Consider the following 25,119-nt stretch of genomic DNA (forward strand, 5'->3'; position numbering starts at 1 on the left):
GAAGTCCGATGCAGTCGGGGATCTTGAGAGGAGCCGCCGCTGCATCTTTTAACTTTAAAATACAGGCCGCCGCCGCTTCCTCTCACCTCCTCCCGACTTAGAGGGAACACTGCCTAGGACCCTGGGGGAGCCCGGGCCCCCTGTCAGCTCCGGGCCCCTGAATGCAGGACTGGTAGTACTGCCCTGGGGGGCAGAGAGGAGGAGGGGTGCCAGTGCTGCCACCAACATGGCGCCCAGGGTGGACTGCCCCCCCTTATTCCGCCACTGGGAACTATAAAAAGAGGGGGGGATCCTGTTTTGGTGCAAACAAATGCTTATGGTACCAGGACCTAACATCCTTTAGTGCAAGGGGCGTTTTCCAAAGGCTGGAAAACCGAGAATCCACCGTTGACCACAGGAGGGGGGGGTCCAACGAGTGCATGTTTCTGTTAACACCAAATCACAACGACCTGACTCTTCTTTTCCCGCCTCAAGCGCCGCACGTGCTCCCTTCAAAACGTCTGCGCGGGCCGCGAGGCGAGCCCGTGCCGGCCCTTGGCGCATGCGCGAGGGGCGGGCACGGGCCGTGGCGCATGCGCGAGGGGCGGGCGGAAGGACGGCGGGAGGTCGGTTGGTTTGCCGGCGGTCTCTGAGGCGCGCCCTCCTCCCCACCCCTCCCCCTCGGCCGGAGCGGTCACCTCCGCCGCCCGGCAGCGCAAAGGTGCGTCCGTCGTTCGCCTGCCGGGCCGAAGCCCGGTGTCGCCTTAGCCCGACCCCTCCCCTTCCCGAATCCGGAGCCAGGTAAAAGACGGATCCGCCGCTCGAGCCATGCGGGACTACGACGAGGTGACGGGCTTCCTGGGCCAGTGGGGGCCCTTCCAGCAGCTCATCTTCTTCCTGCTCAGCGCCAGCATCATCCCGAACGGCTTCAACGGCATGTCGGTGGTGTTCCTGGCGGCGGCCCCCGAGCACCGCTGCCTGGTGCCGGCCGGCGCCAACCTGAGCGAGGCGTGGAGGAACGTCAGCATCCCCAAGAAGCTGGTGGACGGGCGGGAGGTGGACAGCATGTGCTGGCGTTACCGGCTCGACCGCCTGCGCGACTTCTCCGCCCGGGGGCTGCTGCCGGGGCTGGACGTCAACGTGTCCGAGCTCGAGACCGAGAAGTGCCTGGACGGCTGGATCTACAGCCGGGACGTCTACCGCTCGACCATTGTGACGGAGGTAGGGGGCTGGGGGTAGCAGGTGATCGTGGTATGTTGACAGAGGGACCGAGATGCTCCTGGAAAAGCACACATCCTTTACTGCATTAAAAAAAAAAAAAAAAAAAGTCATATAGCTTTGCATGCAGCTGAAATGATTGCTGTGCTGTGGCTAAAAAGGTCTGAGGCAATACAGATGACATAACGATGCACTTGTATCCCGCAGCCCAAAACTAAAAGAAAAAACTACACATACACAGAGGAATTGCAATACACTTCTCCTTCTGTATTCGCTGGGATAGGGGATTAACAGAACCACAAATACTGAAAACCCGCAAATAACTATTTTATATGTTGTTTGCTGTTTTCTATTAAAACCCTTTGTGAATATGGTGAAACCGCAAATAACATGGTGGGAGACCTGGCCTGTTTCTGAACGAGAGGCAAAACACGGTGAACAAAGTGCTGGGAATCGGCAGTTTTCCCTGTAAACGCTTGGAATCGGCGATTTCTCTATGCAAACTGATGTAATTTGAGGGGAGGAGCCAGCAAGCTAAAAACTGTGAATAATTGAAACTGCGAATATGGAAGGAGAAGTATATGTATATCGAACATAGGGGCCCTTTCATTAAATTGCGCTAAGCAGATAGCGCAGAATTTATCCAATAATGGTGGCTATTGTCTCCTGTGCTAAAAAGGCAGGCATCATCATCAAAATACCTCTAGCTATCAGATACAGCCTTTGGAACTGTGCTACTTGCAGTCTGGTACTGGTGGTGTAGTGTCCTGCGATGCTCAGCACATATAGCTTGCAACTTATATGCACATTTGTGCTGAGTCCCACAGGGAAAGAGGAGGAATTGGGCTTGGCGCCAGCACACAAGAGCTGGGCATTAGGCACAGCTCTTGCCTGCAGGACCTGTACAGTTCGGAGCTCTGGTAAACATCAAGGACAATAAACCTCTTCCATCCACAGTTGAAACTTCGTTTGCAGCGCCAAGTTTGGAACTAACTTTTTTTTACTTACTTGTCAGGTTTAGATGCAGCTGTTAGGCATGGACACACATGCACACAATACATGCACATCAGACTAAAAATTCAAGCAAACTGCTCCTACCAGTGAAATCACTAATAGCTCCTGACCTTCTGGAAAGGTTTGCATGGTAAGAGATGAGCGTTGGTTGCTGTGCATTACACTGCATGCTCATTTTAATGCATTACATTGCACAGCAGTGCATTACATTAATGCATAACATTACACAGCATGCTCATTTTAATACTAATGAACTCCTTACATAGGATTCTCGGTGGCTGCTACAGCAATTGGTAAAAGCTCCCAAGAACCCTTTTGTGCATTGGAGGCTGAGCTAACTTGCAAGTAAGACTGGCTACAACCATTCTTACTTGCATGGCAAGCTTTTGAGCCTCAGGGCCTAGGTGTTCTTTCCATGCCTGTCTTGTCTTTTAATGATAAGATTTCTAGATTACACATATCAGCCCTGGGAGCTACTTTTTTTTCTTCGTTATCCTTGTAAATGTATAGTCCATTATAAATTGCATAAATTTGTTTTCTTTGAACCATCTCAACTGACAACATTCCTATCACTGTCAAGATTGGAGAAAGAGCCAGCCCAGGATAGATAAGAAAGATAGACGACTGTTAGCACAGTATTACTATAACTGTTTTTCTTCTTTAATTGATTACTTAAATTCCGTTTATTTTGAATCTTGGATCCTAAATAGAGGACTTGAGTGAGATTTAAGATACAATTATTTCTTGTTTTGTATTATGTTGTATTTTTTGCTTCTTCAATTTTGCTTTTCTGTACAAGTTTATACTTGATTATTATATTGAAAATTCATAAATAAATAATAATAAAAAAAAAAAGATTTCTAGATTACACATATCAAAAAAAGAACCGATGATTGTTTTTGTTTTGTGATGTTTTTCATCATACTTGTATTTTATCATCTACTCTCGTATCATCATCCCTTTGTGACATAGAGGTTGTGGAAATATGTCTGTTACTGTAACATTCCATAGATAATTAAATAATTACTAGGGTACATTTAAGCAAATATGTGAATTTTATCATCATAACCAAACAAAAATAAAACCAGTTTATTATTTGTTTATTAGACCGATACTTCTCAAGACCCCTGTGACTTGTGTGTCACCTTTAGAAAATCCAATTACTTGTTTGATAGAGAAATCCATGAAAAATATCATTCAGAAGGTCCATTGTGGACCTGAATTCAATATTTAGTTTCTTTTGGTATGAACCAGTTGCCTAGTATATCCTGATGTGGCATTTACCCAGTCAGTACTGCAGTAATTTAAATGCCCCGTTATTACCTATTAAAAACATAAATATTGCTTAGTAAAATGGCTTCATTTCAGTGCTTGCAAAATGTTTTTGGTTTGATCAGTCATATCTTTACTTCCAGATCTGGAGTGGAACCGACTATTTAGTTGACCCTAGGCAAACAAGCACATTGGGCCCCTATTGTAATATATAGAGAATTATAGCTGTACACAACTCCCTCCTGGGACATAGGCGCTTGGGCCAATCAGGCCCTAGGATCCTGTGGGTTGGGCAGTGGAGAGGTGGGCCCGCCTCATTTGGATGGAGGCGGACCTGCTGGCCGGATGGTGCGAGGAACCGTCTGGCCAACTGCGAGGTAAGCCCAAGGGGATGTTCTGGGGTGGAGGGTTCTGTTGGGGGGGGGGTCCGGCAGGAGGGGTTGAGTACCCTCCTGCTAGCTATCTTAGGGCGGCCATTGGGGGGTCCAGCAGGAGGGGTTGGGTACCCTCCTGCTGGCGATCTTAGGGGGTTGTTGGGGGGTCCGGCAGGAGGAATTAGACACCCTCCTGCCGCGATCGTCGGGGGGGGGGGGGGGGAGAGACCGGTGGCCGTAGTAGTGTCTGCTATGCCTGGGTTGTTTATTTTGGTTGGTTTTTTTTTAAGAAAAAGTGCCTCCCGATTGGCTTATTAGACAGCTGTTGGACACCTACAGCTGCCTACAATCGGGAGCACTTTGCAGAATCAGGGCCACAATGTGCAGGGCATTCAGATTCCAAAGCAGAGTTCAGATTCCAAGACAAAATTTACTACAAAAAAAAAGTTCGCATTCCAAAACATTCGAGTTCTGGGGCGTTCGGATTCCGAGGTACCATTGTATTTGTCTGTTTTTCCATAGTTGTTACTGAGGTGACATTGCATATTTTAAAGTCATCTGCCTTGACCTCTTTGAAAAAACTCCAAATGTAAATGATAATTAACACTTTCTCTGCTTACAGTGTGCTTTGTGTTTTTTTTAAATGTTTTTGTTACCATTATGTATTAATAAGATTATATTGTCTGTATATGAAAAATGAATGGAAGAAATTGCATTATAATTAGTATTATTGGTATTATTATGGCGGTGGGGTCTGGGGCGGGGATACTCAGTTGATATTTGCTTAAACAGGACTTAACCAAAATCATCTTTCAGAAATTATTTGGTAGCTCTACTCTTTCAAAACATTAGGTTTGAATGTTAAATTTGTATTTGTGTTGTTTTGGCAGTGGAATCTCGTATGTGACAATAACTGGAAAGCACCATTAACTACCTCTATCTATTTTGTGGGTGTACTTATCGGATCCTTTGTTTCGGGACAGCTGTCAGACAGGTAAAGTATGTGCAAAGTACTGTTTAAGTAACACCATAATATGGTATTCCATTTTAGGGTATGATAAGTGAGGCATTTTACCAATCAATGGGTGTATGGTGTTTCAAAACAGTTCTTCTAATTCAGTTACTAAAATCAAATGGAAGCTGCCATAAATTTGTGATTGCAGACGAGGAGCTTTGGTTTACTGAGGAGCCCTTTTTCTAAAGCATGGTAAATTTTATGCAGTTGCCATGTGTTGTTTTGCTGCTAAAGTGTTGCAAATGCAGAGTCTGGATGGTAACTGTTCAGACTGTCCCCAGCATGTCCCCTTCATTTACTGCAAGAAAATGTTCTTTATCATGCTAACACAGGGCCCAATAGGTCACCTAAAAAATCAGCGCCAACTAGTACGGCACTAAGCGCAATTCTATAAAAATTAGGAACACTATATAGAATCATGTTTGGCGATGTTGGGTGTCCTAAGTATTTATGCCAGGGTTATTTCTTCACCTAAATACTTGAGCCTAAGTTAGGCGCCTAACTCGATCCGTAGACATGCCCACTTTTGGGTAAGTGCTTTGGACTAGGTGCCTACTTTTTATAGAATTATATTTTTTGAGTTGGGTGCCTAACTTTCAATTAAGTCCAAGTAAAGGCAATTATGAATGGTTAAGTGCCAACCGGCACTGATTAAGCCTATTAGCCAATTAAGTTAGGCACCTACATTGGCTGGGCACACTGATATAGGTTCCTGACTTTAGGCAGACTACATAGAATTTGCCAGAATGTGCAATTCACATTCATTCTCTCCTATAATGTGCTCATCCAGTTAACATACGAATTAGCATTTGCTGTTAATGCCAGTGCAATAAGTTACTGTGTTCATGTGCAAAGTTATTGTTATGCCTATGGCAAGGGGGTAACTGAAACTCAGCATACTACGTGATATGTCTCCTCAAGTCTGCTTATCTGCTATCCTGACCTCAGTGACCTGGGTGTTGCATGCCTGGGTCATAGTGAAGGAAGCTGGTTACTGCAGAACTATGAACTCAGCAGTTTTCACCCTATATAAGAACGGGACTCTGCCCCTAACATTAGAATCCATTTTGTTGCAACCAAGGGACAGTCCCGTGTCCACCCACCTATCAATTGCAGGGATTCCCGATTGTGAAGGATGGTGTTGCCCAGGATCACGGTGAAGTTATTCTATTTTTATATTCATCTATATATATAAGTATATTAAAGGGTTATTGTTTATGCTTTTATATTGTCTGTGTGCTTTTCTGAGTGTCACTGATCATCCCATCTGACAGAAATAAGTGGCGGAACAGTTATTTTCACTGATTTCACACATTAACAACACTTTAGTTAAAGGGCCCCTAAGTATTTTTCCTCATTGGCATAGAAAGTGGGAAAACCTTCGTAAAGCAGACCCTCATGTTTTTGGATAGTGATCAAAAAGGAATATGTATCTGGATCTTAATCGGGATCTTCTTCATTGGTTCCCAGACATTTCGTCTTTGCTGTTCTCTCACAGTTTGCACAGTGATGTTAACATTTCTTGTCTTGTTCACTCATATGGCTATTTCTTTTGTACCTGTTTTCCATCTGTTCATGGCAGGTTTGGCCGGAAGAAGGTTCTTTTTGTGACCATGGCAGTACAAACTGGCTTCAGCTTCATCCAGATCTTTTCCCCAAGCTGGGAAACTTTTTCTTTCTTCTTCCTCATAGTGGGCTTGGGACATATCTCTAACTATGTGGCAGCTTTCATACTTGGTAAGGTTCATTTCTGTTGTCCTGAGACTTGTGGTAACAAGGATTTTTGTGCTGGTGGAAGGGGTGGGGGTGTCTGTCAGTAAAAAATGGCATTTTTTTTCAAGCAAAATACATTAACAAAAATTTTACTGAGATTTAAATTCCAGAGATAGAGAAGTTCCTAGTATAGCTTCTGTGATAGCTATCCTTTTTGTATTTAAAAAACAAACAAACAGTATGCTATTTCTCTGCATTTTTACATATTCTTTAAAATATTTGTAACTTTCTAATAAAGAAAAAAAAAATAAACATATTTAAAGTCCCTGTATATTGTGAGACAGAAATCTCAGTGCATCTGATGAGTACTGTTTTCACATGGGATTTGAATATTGCTTTGCATTGATATGGCATCTCTGGCTTTGTTGATTTATTTCACTGGCACATTACAGGTGTGAATGGTATCTACTAGGTTAGTCCGAAGAGGAGCCAATCAAATGAGGCTCTGCACTACATAGGACACCTTTCAGACACATACTGACTGACAAACACACTGTTCCTGCACCAGTTGGAAAACTACTGAGTTAGGGGGGTAGGAATAGATTTCAGGGTCCAGTTGCGGAGCTACAGCAAGAGGAACAGCCAGAGGATTCTAAACTGTTCGCCCTTTCTCTCTGAGGTTTTTTGCACAGCGTGGTGAATTCTTTTCTATCTCCACTCTACCCCCTTCCCCCATTTTAAGGAATTTCAAAAATATATTTAAAAAAAGGAAAGATGCTTTGAAATTTATCCTACCTTTTTTTTTTTTTAATGTAGCAAGGTAATAATGTTGTCATTGTAAGGGGAATCTGTGCTGGAAGTAGCTGACATTATGTGGAAGTGAGGCTTGCTATCAGCCATAACTGGGAGCTGTTTGACTTGTCAGTGAGGGCCTGTTGTGCTGTGAAGATAGGCAGTTTTAGACCAGTTGCAATGCAGTCACTTCAGAGCAGGTGAAATGCTTTCCATACTGTGAAGGTCACTGGGGCACATGTAGTTGGTATGGTTTGCTGTAAAAGCACTCTAGACTTGTTAGAAGAGATGAGTGTGGTGATGAGTTTAAAATCTCAAGGTTTCTTGATGTATGTTACATGTGGGGTTGGTGGGGTTTTGTTTTGTTTTTTTTGTTGCATTTCTTAGACATTGCAAAAGGTCAGATTAGGCTTTTTGTGGTTGGAGATACTTAAAATAAAAAAGGTTTAGCAAATTCTAAGGCAGCTATTTTGCTCATTGGATTAAGAAGGCTATTTCTTCAGCCTCAACACTCAAAATGGTGTTCTAGAGCCATGCTTAAATTTGTGCAAAAAATACTCTAGGGCCAATAAACTCAACAATACTTATATGTTGAATGATTACAAATAATTGATGCAGTTTTGAAAGAAATCACTCTGTAAAGTCTTACGAAATGACCTGTATATAATTCTTATCCACTCCTAATTGAACAATGCTCAGAGACATGAAGGCAGTTACCACCATCTCACCACCCAATTATTGCAGTGTTCAATATGGGTCAGGACTTGTTGCTAATAATTATTACTTAAGCTTATGCTTATACTTTAAAAGCTTAAGAATATATTTCAAATTTGAGAGACTTAGCTTATAAATATCTCTGGTTCCGACGTGCCACTTTTCGATTACTGCTTCAGGGAACTGATATTCAAATTCAACTTTTTGAAAAGGGTGTTGTCTCGGAAACTTTGCATAAAGTCACTTTTTCACTCACAGCTTAATTCCTTTGTGACTAACTCTTTTTCTTTAATCAGGTCAGTACAGTCTTATTTCCTAAATTTACCATGAAGGTATAGGCTGCATTACAAGATGATGTAGTGGTAGTTGTAAAGGGATTGAGGGAGATGTAGTGAGAACTGAACAGGATGACCAACAAGTTTATACCAACAAAGGGCTAGATTCACTAAGCAAACCCATCGTGTACCGATCGGTTTAAGACCCCTTAGCGACTAGATTTCCCTCCGGCCCGATTCACTAACCCCTGTAGCGATCCGATCCCGATGGTCCCATGCAAAATAGCCAAGCGACTGATTCACAACAATATTTTGAGTTGGGTTTTACTATTGGCAAACCCGACTGCTGCAGACCTGTCAGTGACTGAGTTACCGTCAGGTCTGCAGGCTTTTTGACAGGCCTGCCTGTCTTTTTTTATTCATTTTTTTCCATGTCAAAAAGCCTGCAGACCTGATGGTAACTCAGTCACTGACAGGTCTGCAGCAGTCGGGTTTGCCAATAGTAAAACCCGACTCAAAATAGCCAAGCAATTGTTAGTGAATCAATCGCTTGGCTAATTTGCATGGGACGATCAGGATTGGATCGCTACAGGCGTTAGTAAATCGGGTCGGAAGGAAATCTGGTAGTAAAGGGCTCGCAAACCGATCGGAACACGATCAGTTTGCTTAGTGAATCTAGCCCAATGTACCTATCAAGTTCCTTTTTGCTTTTTGTTTTGAAGTTTCAAAACTTGTTGGCTGCACGGAAATAAAAAAGTAAACAAAGTAGACCAGGAACTACTTCATATCCTTATTTAATATGAATGTTAAGGAGGAGCAGACGACGTGAAGAGCTGGAGGAACTTTAAAACTTGAAATACCACTTTTTCTTTGAGGGTCAAGGCAGTGTACAAGTCTAAAACGACAAAAAAATTATAAATATGCAATCTTTTGGATTCATGAGGAAGAAACAACCAGCTGTTTTTCTCTAAACTATATTGCGTACAAGTTCTGAAGATCCAAGAAAAGGAAATAGGTCCAATGACTAGGTTGATTTTGGATGAAATAGGGTTATTTTGATGTGTTATTTAAGCCTAGCTATTTTTAAAATATAATTTTGAATGTGCGAATTGAGGGGAAATGGAATATACAGCGTTCGCTACCCTCTTGTGACTGATGTAGTTTTATCAAAAGCAAATTCCTACCATTCCTCTTTTTGATTGCATGTTGATGATGGAAGTAATATCAGAAAGGCCCCTCACACTCCAGTTAGTACCTCCTTTGTTTTTATTGTAGTATGGCCAGTAACAAAGCTTAAAATCCAGGGCAAAAGAACAGAAAAGCCACCTCAAAAAGCAATCAGCAATCCAGCAAAAAAGTGGGGAAGGAAAGATGACAATAACAAAGTTTGTCAAGACAGGAAGAACCTCTTTGCTTTAAACCTTTCATGGTCACAGGCATAGTCTTTTTCAGTGCTTTTTCTAGATAAGAATTGTGGAAAGCTCCTAAGTATATTACATTTGGCCAGTTATCCACCATGGATGCTGGAGTAAACAGATAGCTCTAGATCATCCAGGACAGGTTGATCAAGTCCTAGTGGAGGTCTGTTATTTTTGGATTCATAATCTAGTGTATTATACAGAAACTGAAACTATAGTACTCTCATTGGCATGAAATCTGCCCAGGCATCCTCCACATTGTGAGTTGGAGGCAGTCAGTCCAAGAATATCTAAGGCCCTAGGTGAACCCAACCCTTCTCTTCTCTATTCATCTCTCTCCAACTAGGTTTAGCATCTCATTTCTTTCCCCATGGCCAGTCCCATGGCCAGCATCTTTACCCCTTCCCTTCCTCCTGCTTTTTCAGGGCCACTCCAAAAGTATTTTGTGCTGGTAAAGTGCTTTTCTTTAGAGGACTGCACTCAAAGAGCTGATGTGTCCCACCCTTACCAGACTAGCATGGAATACTTGTTGGTGTAGTCTCAAAAGAAGTAGAGTGACATCCAGTAGCACGGGGAAAGGTGTGAAGATGCAGGCCATGGGGCCAAGGGAAGATGGAAAGGGAGAAAATGCTCTCCTGCTCACCGCCCCCCCCCCCCCCCCCATCAAATGCTTCCACCATTTAGTCCTCCTTCTGACAGGGTTGGCTTTGGATAGATGCGCTCAAAGAAAAAGGGAGCCCACTTGCATCTGCTTCTAGATCTTCTGAGGTGAACCCCCTTGTTCTGCAGGTCCTTTCTAAAAAAAATTTATGTAGGATCTCTAATTTGAACATATGTCACTGAATGAGCTATATGTAAGGGATATTACTAGGACTAGTTCAGCATGTTCTGACCTGGAGCCATCTAATAAACAAAATTCTATTAGCCTTTAAGGTTAACTGTTAATGCTCCAGCCTGTGTTCTGCAAGCACTTTGAGGGCTAAATTTTGTTCTTTATTTATGTGGCCTCTTTTTGGGAATACGGTTTTGATATTCACCATTTTTAAGTTTTCGCCTATTACGTTGGAGAGAGGTGGGTAAAGTGAGTTTGTGGGTTGTTTTGTTTGGTTTTTTTAATGAGTCTAGCTTTACCAGGCTGTTTCCTTTTCAGAATGAAAAGATACATTTTTTAAACAGCTGTTGAAAAAATTCTTATTATATTTAAATACTAATTTGTACAATTTAACTCATTTTGAACAGGAACAGAAATTCTTGACAAGTCCATTCGTGTTATATTCTCTACATTAGGAGTTTGCATCTTCTTTGCATTTGGTTACATGATGCTCCCCTTGTGTGCTTACTTAATCCGAGATTGGCGGATGCTGCTTGTGGCTGTCACGCTTCCTGGGCTGCTCTATGCTCCACTGTGGTGGTGAGTATAATAGCATTAGCTAATCACTTCAAAAAGAATGACAAACTGAACTTGCCAGTGGATATGACAACAGACCCAAACTTGTGTGCATTGCTGATTATTATCCATCTACAGAGTGAGGGCAAAAAAAAAAAAAAAAAATTAAACCCCTAGAGGTTATTGCATGATTCATAAAAAGGAAGAGATTTTGAATTTAGCTTATCTTTTTCAATAGTAGCATAAGGTAAGTTATATTTCCCTGTTCCTGGAGGCTTACAGTCTTATCTTGTGCATGTTTAGTTTGAGGTGGAAGAATTGATTCCTTAAATAATATATTTAATGGAAATATTTTGTCATGCTGTTTACAAATATTTTCTGTTTTATTTATATTTTGTGGTGTTCTATTTGCATTAAATAGATTTAAATATAAAATGTGCAGCAGGAACCAAAGTTGTTTCCCCATTTAATACATAGAAATGTGAACTCAAGTGGCAAATGCACCATGCTTGCAGTGAGGAAGACCCTCTTCAGGCTATACTTGACTGCATGTGGAGTTTTGGGATACCTAAGCATCAGAAATGATGCACAAAATGCAAACAAGCCAGGCAGTCCCCCTGGGTTAAGAATGAGTTAACATTTTTAAAGCTGTTCTAAGTTGAATTTGTATATAACTCATAACTTGTACATTTTAAGATTCTTGCTACTTGCTTCTGCTCCCAGTTGACAAAGGGGTCAACTGTCTCTACCAGTGTTCCTCTAAGGTTCAGCATGCACAACCATACACTGTCCTTAATGTGGCCACGCATCGTTCCTGAATGTGCTAGAGGAATCTATGCCATTGGAAATGCTGCGACCACTTTCATAAGTACGAGTTGTTCATAAGTGGTAGATCGCTGGAATGGTCTTCCACTTCAGGTGATTGAGGCCAGCAGCGTGCCCGATTTTAAGACAAAATGGGATCGTCACGTGGGTTCTCTTCACAGAGAAAGGTAGGGGAGGGTCATTAAGGTGGGCAGACTAGATGGGCCGTGGCCCTTATCTGCCGTCTATTTCTATGTTTCTATGTTAAGTTGGGCATTTGTAACTCGGGGACTGCCTGTAATGCACAGAATAGATCTTAAAATGTTCTGAATATTAGCTGTTAGTAGTTTTTTCTCAAGCAAACTAAGCACAAAGGGAGATTTAAAAGAAGGTTTAATCCTCTAACAGGTTCTCAGTCCGGGCAGTGGGTCAAGAGACTGTCTTCAGTTTTTGACTTACAGTTGATTTTAGCCAACAAGATGCCAAAAGGGAGATCTAATTACTAAACATTGGCCCAGAGCCTAAACAAGATCTGTTTAGGCTTAAGGGAAAAAATGTACTCTTTGTTGGAAGATGTTTATGTAACCTTAACTTCAGATATATTTATATATTTTTTAAAAGGGTCAGTAATTATGATCTAAGTAAATAGTTTGGAATATTGCCTTTGACTTCAAGAGTGATCTACTATTGAATTTTATGATCTATTCCCTCAGGCCTAGATTTTCTAAAAGTCGTATTAAAAATCGACGGGCTGCTGTCGCAGCTGTTATAGTAGGGCTTTTAAAAAAGCAAGTCATTCTCTAAAAAAAACACTCATGCAAATAAGGTTGGCGGAGAGTAGCGAAGATTCACTAAATTTGCATGTGCCAATTACTGATGATAGTGATGTGCACATGTCCAAAATAAGGGCAAAAAAACTGAACAAAAAATCGAGCCGCAAGTAATCCTCTACCTGATCCGCCAAACAACAAAATACCCAATAGCCCCCCTCGGCATTGGGAGAGATGCCCAATTTCTTCCGCTGCCAAGAAACACCTACCAGCAGCGGGAGAGTTGCCCAATCTCTCCCGCTGCCAACTGACACACATTCCTGGTAGAGGAAGAGATGCTCAATCTCTCCTGCCACCAACCGACACCCTCCCTTCCCCAGTAACAGCAGGATGTATGCATCCAGGGAGGGGCCTAAGGCTCTGAATGGCCCAGATGCAAAAGGCCCCACCCATAGGAAGGGCTTAAACAACCTGGGTCAATCAGAGCTTTAGGCCCCTCCTTGGTGCATTCCAGGATGCACCAGGGAGGGGAAGGCCAGCTGGTTGGAGGGAGTAGACATCCTTCTGGCCAGCCATCCGAAAGTATGGTAAGAGAGAGGGCAGGATCGTTGGAGGCACGGGGGTAGGGGTAGGATGTTGCATGGGCATTTCTCCCACTGCCAAGAGGGGTTGGGGAGGTGTCAGATGGCGGCAGAAGAGATTGGGAATTTCTGCTACCGGGGGGGAGAGGGGTGTTGGTTGGCGACAGGAGAGATTGGGCATTTCTCCCGCTGCTGGGGGGGTGTGCTGATTGGGCATCTCTCCCGTTAGGTGTTTCTTGGTGGTGAGAGAGATTGGGCATCTCTCCCACTGCCGAGGGAGGCTATAATACATGCATTCAAGAAGCGTACTTTTACTACTCCCATTTAAAAAAAAAAGACAATTTATGATTCTTCCTGTAATTTTTTATTTTTCTCATTAGCCACAGTCAAAACACATGCCACAAGATGCACTTTTAACAGTGCTGTTACTGTACTGGCAACCCCAGACTAGTCGCTGATTTTTGTCGCCAGAAGCCAACGCAGCTCATGGAGAATGACTTGGTGATTTTTAAGAATCCACCAGAGTGCTCGTTTCAGTATTCAAGAACCCATTTGCATGGCAGTGTTGGAGATTTCTAGAAAGCTCGCTAAAGACCGCGATAAGCCGTTTTGAAAATTTGCTGCTAAAATTCATACAAGCTAAAATAAACCGTCTGCAACCAGTTTAGCGATCACATTAAAGTTTTGAGAATCTGGCCCTCAGTGGTTAAACTCTGATTTACGAGTTGAGGCCCTTTTAGCTGAGATTGAGCAATTATGTACACTTCTGGGCGTTAACACCCTATTAGACACCATTTGGTGACAGTTGCCAAAGCAGGTGTTTTAAAACCTATTAAATAATAATACAATCAACTGATCTAGGATTAGTGTTCAATATTTTATCTGAAGCCAAGAGATTTTTTTTTTTTTTTTTTTTTTTGCCCAACTGAGCTGAACACGTGTCCAGTTTATATTTTACCTCCATGGAGAATACCGAGAGGCAATTGAATAGAATTAAATTTGAACCTCCCAATCTTCTGTTAACTCAGTTAACTCTAACTACATAAAGCATAAGTGAGAAGACAAATAAAATATCTATTTTGAAAATAAGTTCTACGTTTTAACTTGTTGCAGGTTTATACCTGAATCTCCCCGGTGGTTGATAACTCAGGGAAGGACTGAAGAGGCTGAAGCCATATTACAAAAGGCTGCAAAAAGAAATGGTGTTTCAGCACCAGCCATCATATTTGATCCCGCAGAGGTATGGTTTTTCAGACTTGTGCATCTTTCTGTTGCTACAGCTTGAGAGGATGACCATGTACTATAGCTGCAATCAATGGGAGTAAACCCAGGTCTAAAAGCAGACAGCTCAAATTAGATGGAACTGCATGGTTACCCAGTATAGCACTCCAAACAGGGTGGGAAGGATTACTTTTTGAAAATTATTTGAGCATGTTTATGACTCAATTGTTGACTGTTTTCCTCTTTTATATGAACTTTAAATGTTACAGGTTTTCCTAATTGCTTATTCTCATTGCTCAATAAACATGATTTAAAAGGCCTGTATGGTGGGCCATAAATGTATAACCCAGTGCTGGTTGCATGAATCGCCGCCTACCTTTTGGTAGTGGTGTAACCAGTTCCATAGGTTGTTATTATTTGAGTCCGTGGAGGCACGGTTGTCTGTGAAGCATAGGAAGGACGTCTGTACCTGGTCCTTCTTCGCTTTGTACTTACTCGTTGTGTGAATTCTGTATTCTACTGTTTGTTTCTGTAAGACATGTTTTATGAATAAAATTGTTTGAACATAAACATGATTTAAACATAGCACTTGAAACAAAATAGAATAAAAAATCACGTTCACTGAACAACATAAACTCAAAAATGGAATGGGGCAAAAAGAGACCTCAGGAGTCTGATAATGTGCAGATTACATTATCAAAAAACAGCTGTCTCACACACACATTCATAGGTCTAAAAAAATAAAAAAACAAACAAATACCAACCAATGATATAAGATTAAATACAGTACCTAGAAGACCAAGCTTCGCTCTAAAAAGTGGCTGAATGGTTATTAAGGGATGGTTGTTTGGGTTATATTGCGTTGGCATTAGGGTGCATATTCCCACCCAGTGATTCTTGGCTCACTCAGTTGTGGGGAGTATGTGTCCTAAATTTGAAAATGAAAATAGTCTCAACTCTTCCCACTTAAATTGTTTTCCTGACCCCTTAGTATTTCTTCCCTCCAAGCTGATTCTCTGTTCTCAGAACCCTCTATCAGACCCTTGCTGTTTGAATTCTTTAGGAATGTTTCAGCAATGGGCTGCAGAGGAGGGGGATGCGGAAGCAATAACTACAGTGACAGTGCCTTAGTTTTCTTTGCAGCCTATTGCCTGGCTAAAGTTCTTTAGGAATTTCTTGCCAAAGGGCTGCAGGGGAGAGGGAGATGGAAGCAAAAGCTACAGAGATAGTGCCTTAGCAACCTTGTGTGCTGTTTTGTTTTGGGGGGGTTCTCTTCAGCCTATTGGCTGGCTAAGCTTCTGGGCTGCAGTTATCTTTATATCACTTTCCATGCCTCTCCCAGCTTGTTTTAACTCTTCCATCAGCCTTTGTTTTCCTCAGAAGCCCTTAGCTACAGAGAGAGTGCCTTAGCAGCCATCTTCTGTTCTGTTTTTTTTCCTGCAGCCTAGCCTGTTGGTTGTCTAAGCTTCTACATTTCTTCCTTCAGATTAAATTTCACCTGTGTTATATATCTGTTCCCTCAGCCTCTCCCTTATTATACTTTATTGGCTAGCTGAGCTTCCTTAGGAATGTATGACCAGTGGGCTGCAAGGGGAGACAGGAGCATTACCTACAGAGACAGTGTCTTAGCAACCTGCTTAGAAACCTTCAGTCCTGTTTTTCCCTGCAGTCTGTTGGCTGGAATGGTCTGCAAGGGGAAGCGGGAACAGCATAAAATCCCCTTTTTGAACTCCTAAATTAATTTTGCTGAACTCCAGACCTAGCTAATTCACTTTCTTGCACTGAAAAATGTAGATTGACCCGGTTTCATCAAAATCCTTAGAGCTGTTTTCCGATCACAATCGCAGCTTCTTCACTTTATAATATAGGATAACAGATGATCTTCAAATTCAAAATTTTAAGCTAGCACTTATCTTGATAATCCCGACGGAACCCATTTCACATACTGCTTCTTCAGGGGATAAAGTGCTGCATTTGAAAAGATAACCATATATCCACTTTTACTTTACTAAAGTCACTGGATTGTAAAATAAAAGTGGATACTTCTTTTCAGATGCAGCACTTTATTTATCCCTTCCTTAAAAATTCCTTCATTTCTCTCAGATGTATCCCATCTCTCCCCATTGCTTTGCCACCTTTAACTAGAGCCTCATGAACGCAGTCTTCTGAAAATTGTTCAGTCTGCCATGCTTCCATTCCTATCTGTATTGTCTTCTGTGATCCATCCCTTCTTCTGTGAACACAGAACAGAAATATTTGTTAAGCAATTCCACTATATCCTTATTAGAGGAGATTGAGAGGGGACATGATCAAAACATTCAAGGTACTGAAGGGAATAGACTTAGTAGATAAGGTCAGGTTGTTTACCCTCTCCAAGGTAGGGAGAATATCGCAATTAATAGCCAACATATTGAAATCACCTATTAATTACAGTTTCCTTTATTTCATAGCTCTATTGTGAAAGTCTTAAATTAAAATCTCTGTCCGCTTCTTATGCCTGTGAAGGAGGCCAGTGTATTACACATGATCAGATCAAGAAGAACAATAATGCATAATGTATTTCTGGATACCTGATGATGTCCTGTCTTATAAATCATCCTTGTCTGTACAGAACAGCAGGAGGATACAAGTTGTAGAGGATAAAGCGAGAAGAGTTAAAATGTCAAATAAGGAAATGAGAATCACAAAAGGTTGTTGGTCCCTTTTCTCAAATGCTTAAATAACTCCATTAAGAGTACATGGGGGAAGCCACTGCTTGCCCTGTATTGGTAGCATGGAATGTTGCTACTCCTTGGGTTTTGGCCAGGTACTAGGGACCTGGATTGACTACCGTGAGAATGGGCTACTAGGCTGGATGGGCCATTGGTCTGACCCAGTAAGGCTATTCTTATTTATTCAAAATAATATAATAGATAGGGTGATTGGTTCTTTTCTGCCAGTGAGAATATGACCACTTCTAAGATATTGCCTCTTGTCCAGGAAAGCTTTTGTATGCTGCTTCCCTCATACTCCTTCCTGCTAGTCTAGGTATTCAAGACATCCTTATTAGCTTATAGTCTACTTCCTGCTGCTTTATTTCTAATCATAATAATCCAAACAACACAGCTGTTACCCAAACATCTCGTTGGCTAGGTAGAAGGCTTCCCCCTAACCATCACCAGCCTGCGATACAAACCCAGCTAGGATTGCTAATTTTCTTTCTTTTTTTAGCACTTTATTTGTATTCTATCTACCACGCAGACCTAGCTATGTTTGTTTTGTTTTTAAAAATTTTTTATTTTAATACAGTATGTTTTTACACATATGAACAAGCAAATCAGGTAACTCAAAATTCCAAAGGCTATATACATATTGTGAAACAGTCCACATCATGAGAGGTAAAGAGAAAATAAATCAATACTAGACATAATATAAAAAGAAACAGTAGCTATGCAATTTCCAGTTATTATCTGCCTATACTTATGTCTTGGAGGCTTATTGTGTGCTTTTACCACATTACAGTTGAGTTTTTGTGTTGAAGCAATTCCATTATATTGACTTGGAATCCTCTTTTTCATGTACCTGTGCCTAGCTTCAAGATTTGAAGTCTCAGCTACAGAAGAGGTCTCATAACATTCTGGACTTAATCAAAACCCGCAATATCCGCATTATCACCATTCTTTCGGTGCTGCTGTGGTAGGTAAATATGCTTAGATGCATTTTTTTAGTTTCAGAATATGATCCTGATGACTAGAACTCACAATTAGAGTCTCCTGTAAATTCTCCCATCCTTACCCCAGATACAGAATGTGGGTAGAGTTTTTGAGAGAGATGACTTAACTTGATAAGAAAGAGGGGATGCTTCAGTTTTGAAAAGCAATGTAATTTGATAAATTAGGTAGCTAGAAGCTGCCCACATCTTAACTGGATAAAAGTATGCATATTAAGAGATCCTGGGGAGATCTTGGGTTACATTTCTTTATTTTCAATAGGAAAATGTGTGCACAGATAAACTAGGTGCTGATTGCTACAAGTTGTTTTTCCCCTGGATGATCTCTAAAGGGAAAAATATGCTGGTCTCTCTTTCCCCCTTTAAAAAAGGAATGTAAAATCCTAGGTACTTCTGTCCCTGGGCTCCCCATCTGTGTGGGTAGATTTGAGATTTGGCCCCAACATTTCTTATTTTGCAGGATGACGATATCAGTAGGTTACTTTGGCCTGTCACTGAATACCCCAAACCTGCATGGAGACCCCTACGTGAACTGCTTTCTGTCTGCCGTGATTGAAGTTCCAGCATACATTACAGCGTGGCTGTTACTGAAAAGCCTGCCTCGACGCTATACCATGGCCAGTACATTATTCCTTGGAGGAGCTGTCCTTCTCTTCATACAGCTGGTACCTCCAGGTCTGATCCTAACACATTTTATTCCATCTTTTGTTGTGACTGTAACATTAAGCAGAGGGAACATGCTACAGAGGCTGACGGCAGCCTGCTAGGATCGCTACAGCTGACCGGCGATCCTCTGCAGGCTCTTTAATGTGAGACCAGGATAGAGGGAGGGAAGGAATAGAGGGCCAAATCTCGGGCCAAAAGGAAAGATGCCAGATCTCCAGGGGAGGGAAGGGAAACGGAAGGAGAGAAGAAAGAAAGAGACCCTGGCAAGCGAGTTATCAAAAGACAACCAGAGCCTGGGAACACAACATGATTTGAATAATGACCAGACAACAAAAAGTAGAAAAAGTAATTTTATTTTCTGTTTTGTGATTACAATATGTCAGATTTGGAAGGCGTATCCTGCCAGAGCTGGTGTTAGACAGAAGGTGTGAACTAGGACCTAAAAGAAAGAGGAAAAGTCTTTTTTATTTATTTTGTTTACATCACAGAGCCGGCGTGGGGTTGGACAGGTTGTAACCCTATACTTCTTCTAAGACTAAGGGGTCCTTTTATTAAGGTGCACTAAATCGGTTAACGTACCTTAATAAAAGGACCCCTAAGTATCTTAATAAAAAAAATTTGACCCGCGATTTAGCCTATGTTGTAGATTTTGGCCCCTTATGTGATTGAGTTTGACACCCCTGCTATAGAGGGAACAAATGAAGCACCCATTGCTATTCCAGAAATCTGTTGGTAAACTTTATTTGCAAAAATAAAATAATTATATGACATAGCAATAGCTGTCAAATTCACCAAAAAGTCAATGGGCACCTTATGTGATTGGGAGGGGGGGTTCTGAATCAAGATGTTCTTGCTCCACACTTAAGCTTCTTGTTGGGGAATACTAGTATACAAAGAACAGACAGCCAATGTAATAAGCAAACAATCAAATGGAATTTCAGAAATTTTAGTTAACAACTATGAAAAATGTTTTGTATCTTTCAAATAAAGACACCAATGGTTGCAAAAAGGTGTCAAAATATTTTCAAGATCTCAGAGGGAAGTGACATCATCGTGGCTAATGGCAGCCTAGAGTAATAGCTCCGTGGACCCCGGTGCTGTTTTCTGCTACTCCTGCGCAAATTTGAGCGCCTGCACTTCCCGCTTCCCTCTGCTTGTTTGTGGCATCAGCCTGCAGGGTTTTGATGGCGACGCGGAAAAAACAAACTGATATAAAGGCTTTTTCGTCGCCGCTTTCGAACAGCCGGCTAAAGCTGCTTCCAAGATGGCGCCCGACTCGGCTGCAGCTGCTGTGGGCTCTCCTCCTGATATCGCTCTGCCGACTTTTCAACAGGAGATGCGCAGCTGGTTCCAGGACCTGAAGACTGAACTTTCAGAGGTTCGGGCTGATATTCATAGCGTTGTTGCTGACCTGAAACGTGAGGTGGGGGAGATTGGGAACCGTGTGGGGGAAGCGGAAGTTGCAGTGGAGGCTCATAGCGCTGAGTTGACCCAGCTGCGGGGCAGGATTGTCACGCTGGAGGAACGAGCTGATGTAAACACTCTGAAGCTGGAAGACCTGGAGAATCGTTCTAGGCGTAGCAACCTTCGCTTTTGGGGTGTGCCTGACACTGTATCTGACTCTCGTTGCATGGAAGTGATTGATCTTATTTGCATTCAAGCACTTGAGTCTGCTGGCTTACCTGTGGAAGTGGGGAAGCCTTTGCTTGATCGGGCCCATTGTATTCCTGGACCTCGTGATGCCAACCGCCCCCGTGATGTTGTGGCTTGTTTTAATCGTTATGTTGACAAAGAGCATGTGCTGCGGGCGGTGCGGCGTTCTGGAGGAGCTGTTAAATGGGAGGACACTGACATTGATGTATATCCTGATGTGGCTCCTGCGACTTTGGCCCGCCGTCGCACATACCGAGATTGTACCCGAATATTGCAGGAGCGCAATGTTCGGTATCGCTGGCTCTATCCTATAGGGCTGGCCTTTACTCATGCAGGCAAGAACTATTCTGCGACAACGGTGGCTGATGTACAATCTCGCTTGGTGGAGGCGGGAATGATGTCGGCCTCGGAGATGGCTCCGCTTCCACAGAGGTCTCCTGCTACCAAATCTGTGCGATGGCTAGGCTGGCAGAGAGTGGCTAGGTCGGCCGCTGCTCGTCGTCCTTTGGAAGCAGCTTTGTCCTCATCTCACTGAACTCTTGCTTATGTGGGACTTGTTCCTGGGATTTAGTGAGGTGTATGTTTATTTTTTGCAGTGTGATTTCTTCTGCAGGGGTTGCTTTAGGTTTGTATAGGGGGTCCTTTTGGAGCTATTCTTCTACACTTTCTGTTCCGTGGTTTCCAGGTGCTTTGGTAGCTGGGCCATGTGGGGTGTTAATGGGGGGTTGGGTGGGGGGTGTGGGGGTGGTGGGATGGGTTCTGGCCGAGTGTTCTTGTGTATGGATGTTTGGGAGTGTGCTGGTATATTGGTTTCTTTTGTGGTGCGATTGAATGAGTTGGATGATATGGGTGTTTTGGAATGTGGTAAGGGTCTGGCGTTGCTGTGCTCTTCTTTTTTCTATATGAATGGCTAAGCTTTCTTTGCTGTCTTATAATGTTCATGGTTTGAATACTCCACAAAAACGACGCCTGTTGTTTAAGGAATTGAGTTGCCTGAATGTAGCCGTTGGATTTATTCAGGAGACCCATTTTCAGTCCCATTATGAGAAATTGCTTACCCATAAAAGTTATCCTCATGTTTTTCTTTCCTCTAATAAGATTCGAAAAAAAACTCAGGGGGTGGGTATTTTAATTCACAAACATATACAGGTAGTATTGAGAGAGGTTGTGCGGGATGTTGAGGGACGCTACATTCTGGTCAAAGCTGAGTTGGATGGCCACTTATATAGCCTGTTGAATATCTATGCACCTAATACTGGTCAGGGGGCTTTCTTTACCTTGTTGGAACGTGTGCTGTTGGATCATGCTGAGGGTACTCTCCTCTTAGGAGGGGACTTTAATCTTACCTGCTATCCTCAGGAAGATAATTCTAATTCTTCCATCCGTTATGCTAGAGGTGATAGACGGGCTCTTTTACGCTTTCTTCGTCGGCAGGATTTGATAGATGTGTGGCGCTATTTACACCTGGGTGATCGGGATTATACTTTCTATTCGTCAACGCATGATTCGTATACCAGGATTGATATGTGGATGCTGCCTCGAGTTATTCTTCCGCGGGTCTTAGACTCCCGTATTGAATCACGTGTATGGTCTGATCATGCTCCCCTGACCTTGGAGTTACAGGTTGGCTTAGATAGGGGTGGTCGTCGTTTGTGGCGTTTGAATGATTTTTTGTTGAAAGATCCCACTACTTTATCTCTGTTGGAGACTGATGTTAAAGAGTTTTTTGCTTTTAATGATGTAGCCGGCATTAGTGCAGCTGTGCTATGGGAAAGTTTTAAAGCTACTCTTCGTGGTTGTTGTATCTCGAGAGGGTCTTACCGCAATCACTGTCGGGTTGCTCGCCGGTTGGAGTTATTAACCCGTCTACGGCGATTGGAGAATGCTCATAAACGAGCCCCGTCGGTGGCTGGTGGTGTGGCACTGGTGGCGTGTCGAAGGGATTTACAGGAGCTTGATTTGGAGGGAATGGCTTGGGCCCTACAACGGCGGAAGCAAAGGTATTTTGAATGGGGTGGTAGGGCGGGCCGCTTGCTAGCTACACAGCTTAGGCAAACGCAGGCGCAGCATTCCATCACGCGGGTTCGCACTGCGTCGGGTCAGCTTTGCTCGGATGATGCGGCTATTCATCAGGCGTTTTTGTCTTTTTATCAGTTGCTGTACACTCCGGAGTCTGAAGCAACGGAGGGGGAGATTGATGCTTTTCTTTCTGGTGTGATTTTGCCTTGTTTGGTGGAGGTTGATGCGGCCTGGCTTTCTTCCCCTATTCAGCCCGCTGAGGTGGTGGCAGCAATTTGTCATCTGACCACTTCAAAGGCTCCGGGTGTTGATGGTTTCTCGCCTTTATTTTATAAGAAAATGGAGACCTATATTGTTGACCCTCTTACACGGTTGTTTAATTCTTTTTTGGAGGAGGAGTGTTTGCCATATTCGTTCCGGCAGGCAGCGGTCTCTCTTCTTCTTAAACCTGGTAGGGATCCCCTCCTTTGTGGATCTTACTGTCCTATTTCATTGTTAGGAGTTGATTATAAGCTGTTTACCCGTATTTTGGCAGTCCGTTTGCAACGTTTTTTGCCATCCCTAGTTCATGGTGATCAATGTGGCTTTATTTCGGGGAGGCAACCTGGTGACAACATTAGAAAGGTGTTAAATCTTATTGGAGTGGCCCATCAGTTTTCAGTTCCATCTGTTTTATTATCAGTAGACGCTAAAAAAGCCTTTGATAGGGTTTATTGGCCCTTTATGCTAGCGGTTTTGAAGCGCATGGGAATTTCAGGGGCTTTTTTACATTGGGTGACTTTATTATATACTGACCCGGAGGCTTGCTTACGGGTTAATGGGAGATATACCGCCTTTTTTTCGATTCATCGAGGTACCAGACAGGGCTGCCCCTTGTCACCCTTGATTTTTGCGTTGGTTTTGGAACCTTTAGCGGCCGCTATTCGCACGCATGTGGATATTAAGGGGATTGTGGTGGGTGGTGAAGAACATAAGATCTCATTGTATGCTGATGATATTTTGTTTACATTGACTCGCCCGCTTCAATCTTTGGCCGTGGTGCTTCGAGTTTTGGACCTTTTCGGCAAGGTGGCTGGCTTTAAAGTTAACATCGACAAATCTGAATTGCTTAATGTTTTGCTTCCGGATTCATTGGTAACTGCCTTGCGTACCACTTTTTCGTTTCGGTGGGCGGCTAAGTCTATTCGGTACCTTGGTGTTCGCATTTCTCGAAAGCTTTCTGATCTTTTTGAGCTGAATTACCCTCCGTTGTTGTGGACTGTTTTTGCGGATCTGGATCGCTGGGAAGGTTTACGGTTATCTTGGATGGGTAGGATTAGTGCTTTGCGTATGAATGTGTTGCCCCGTTTTTTATATTTGTTTTCCTGCCTGCCTCTCTCAATTCCTAAACAGTTCTTACTTAGGCTTCAACGGCAGGCCTTTGCTTATGTTTGGACACATAAGCCGCCTAGGGTACGGAGGGAACGTATGTACTGGGACAGGTTACATGGGGGAATGGGTGTTCCTGATTTTTTCACTTATTATTTTGCTGCCCAATTGCAAGTGTTGTTCCATTGGGCTTATCCCTCTCAACGCTGGGTATCTTTAGAACAGGCCCTGCAGCCGACTTACCCATTAGCAGCCCTACCTTGGCTACCCTTTGAGATCCTTCGGGATTTGCAGAACGTGGCTTCATATGGGATGGTGTGTACCCTGCAGGCTTGGTGCCAGGTCCGACGGACTTGGTTTCTGCGTCAGCGGTATTTTTATGCCACGCCCATTAGATTTGCCCCTGGTTTTTTGTCTGCCAGAGATACTGGGATTTTTCGACGTTGGGAATTGGAAGGCCTCAGGGTGCTGGATCAGTTAGTATCGGGTGGCGACTTGATCCCCTTTGCTTCTTTGCAGTCTTTATATGACCTTCCGACGACGGATTTTTTTGCTTATGCTCAGCTTAGGGACTTCCTGAAAAAGAAGGTGATTCCTGAATGGGAAGGGGCGGATTCTGCCTTCCTTCAAGTCTTTAGGATGGGATCAGGGGTGGGCCTTATTTCCCGTTTGTATAAGGCTCTTTTATATACCAGGCCTCAGGCTTGCACATATGAATATTGGTGGGAAACCTTGTTGGGCAAAACCTTTGATTTTCAGTAATGGGACCGCCTTTATGGTACTTTGCTTAGGGTTTCTTTAGCATCTCCCTTAATTGAGCAGGGTTATAAGATGTTATTTCAGTGGTACCTTACGCCTGAGAAGTTGCACCGTTTCTATCATTGTGGAGATGTGCGCTGCTGGCGTAATTGTGGAGGTTTGGGCACTTTTGGGCATGTTTGGTGGGATTGTTTTAAGATTGTACCTTTTTGGAGAATGGTTCAACAACTGGTGATTGATGTATTGCATATACCAATATTATTGCGCATGGAAGTGTTTTTGCTTAATTATTCTTTGGAGAGCCTTGATAGCGATCAGGCCCACTTTGTGGCCCTGGTTGCTACGGCAGCTAGACTTTGTGTGGCCACTTATTGGAAACGTACTTATTTACCCACTCG

The 25,119-nt window shown here is 42.9% G+C and overlaps 1 protein-coding gene across 2 annotated transcripts in view; it reads left to right on the top strand.

The window, feature by feature from the left end:
• Positions 1 to 516: 516 nt before the first annotated feature.
• Positions 517 to 25,119, top strand: part of LOC117351909 (solute carrier family 22 member 5-like) — a 36,381-nt gene continuing 11,778 nt past the window's right edge. The window contains exons 1-7 of one of the 2 annotated variants that reach the window (XM_033927779.1): positions 517 to 1,200; positions 4,748 to 4,851; positions 6,455 to 6,609; positions 11,072 to 11,195; positions 14,440 to 14,566; positions 18,119 to 18,222; positions 18,717 to 18,931. In XM_033927779.1, the coding sequence (XP_033783670.1) occupies positions 808 to 1,200; positions 4,748 to 4,851; positions 6,455 to 6,609; positions 11,072 to 11,195; positions 14,440 to 14,566; positions 18,119 to 18,222; positions 18,717 to 18,931 (1,222 nt within the window). In that variant the 5' untranslated portion in view covers positions 517 to 807. Of the gene's footprint in view, positions 1,201 to 4,747; positions 4,852 to 6,454; positions 6,610 to 11,023; positions 11,196 to 14,439; positions 14,567 to 18,118; positions 18,223 to 18,716; positions 18,932 to 25,119 lie in introns of both variants that reach the window. The other variant, XM_033927778.1, reaches the window with a different exon arrangement.

The sequence above is a fragment of the Geotrypetes seraphini genome, chromosome 18, assembly GCF_902459505.1.
Source record: "Geotrypetes seraphini chromosome 18, aGeoSer1.1, whole genome shotgun sequence".
In the NCBI taxonomy this organism is placed as follows: Eukaryota; Metazoa; Chordata; class Amphibia; order Gymnophiona; family Dermophiidae; genus Geotrypetes; species Geotrypetes seraphini.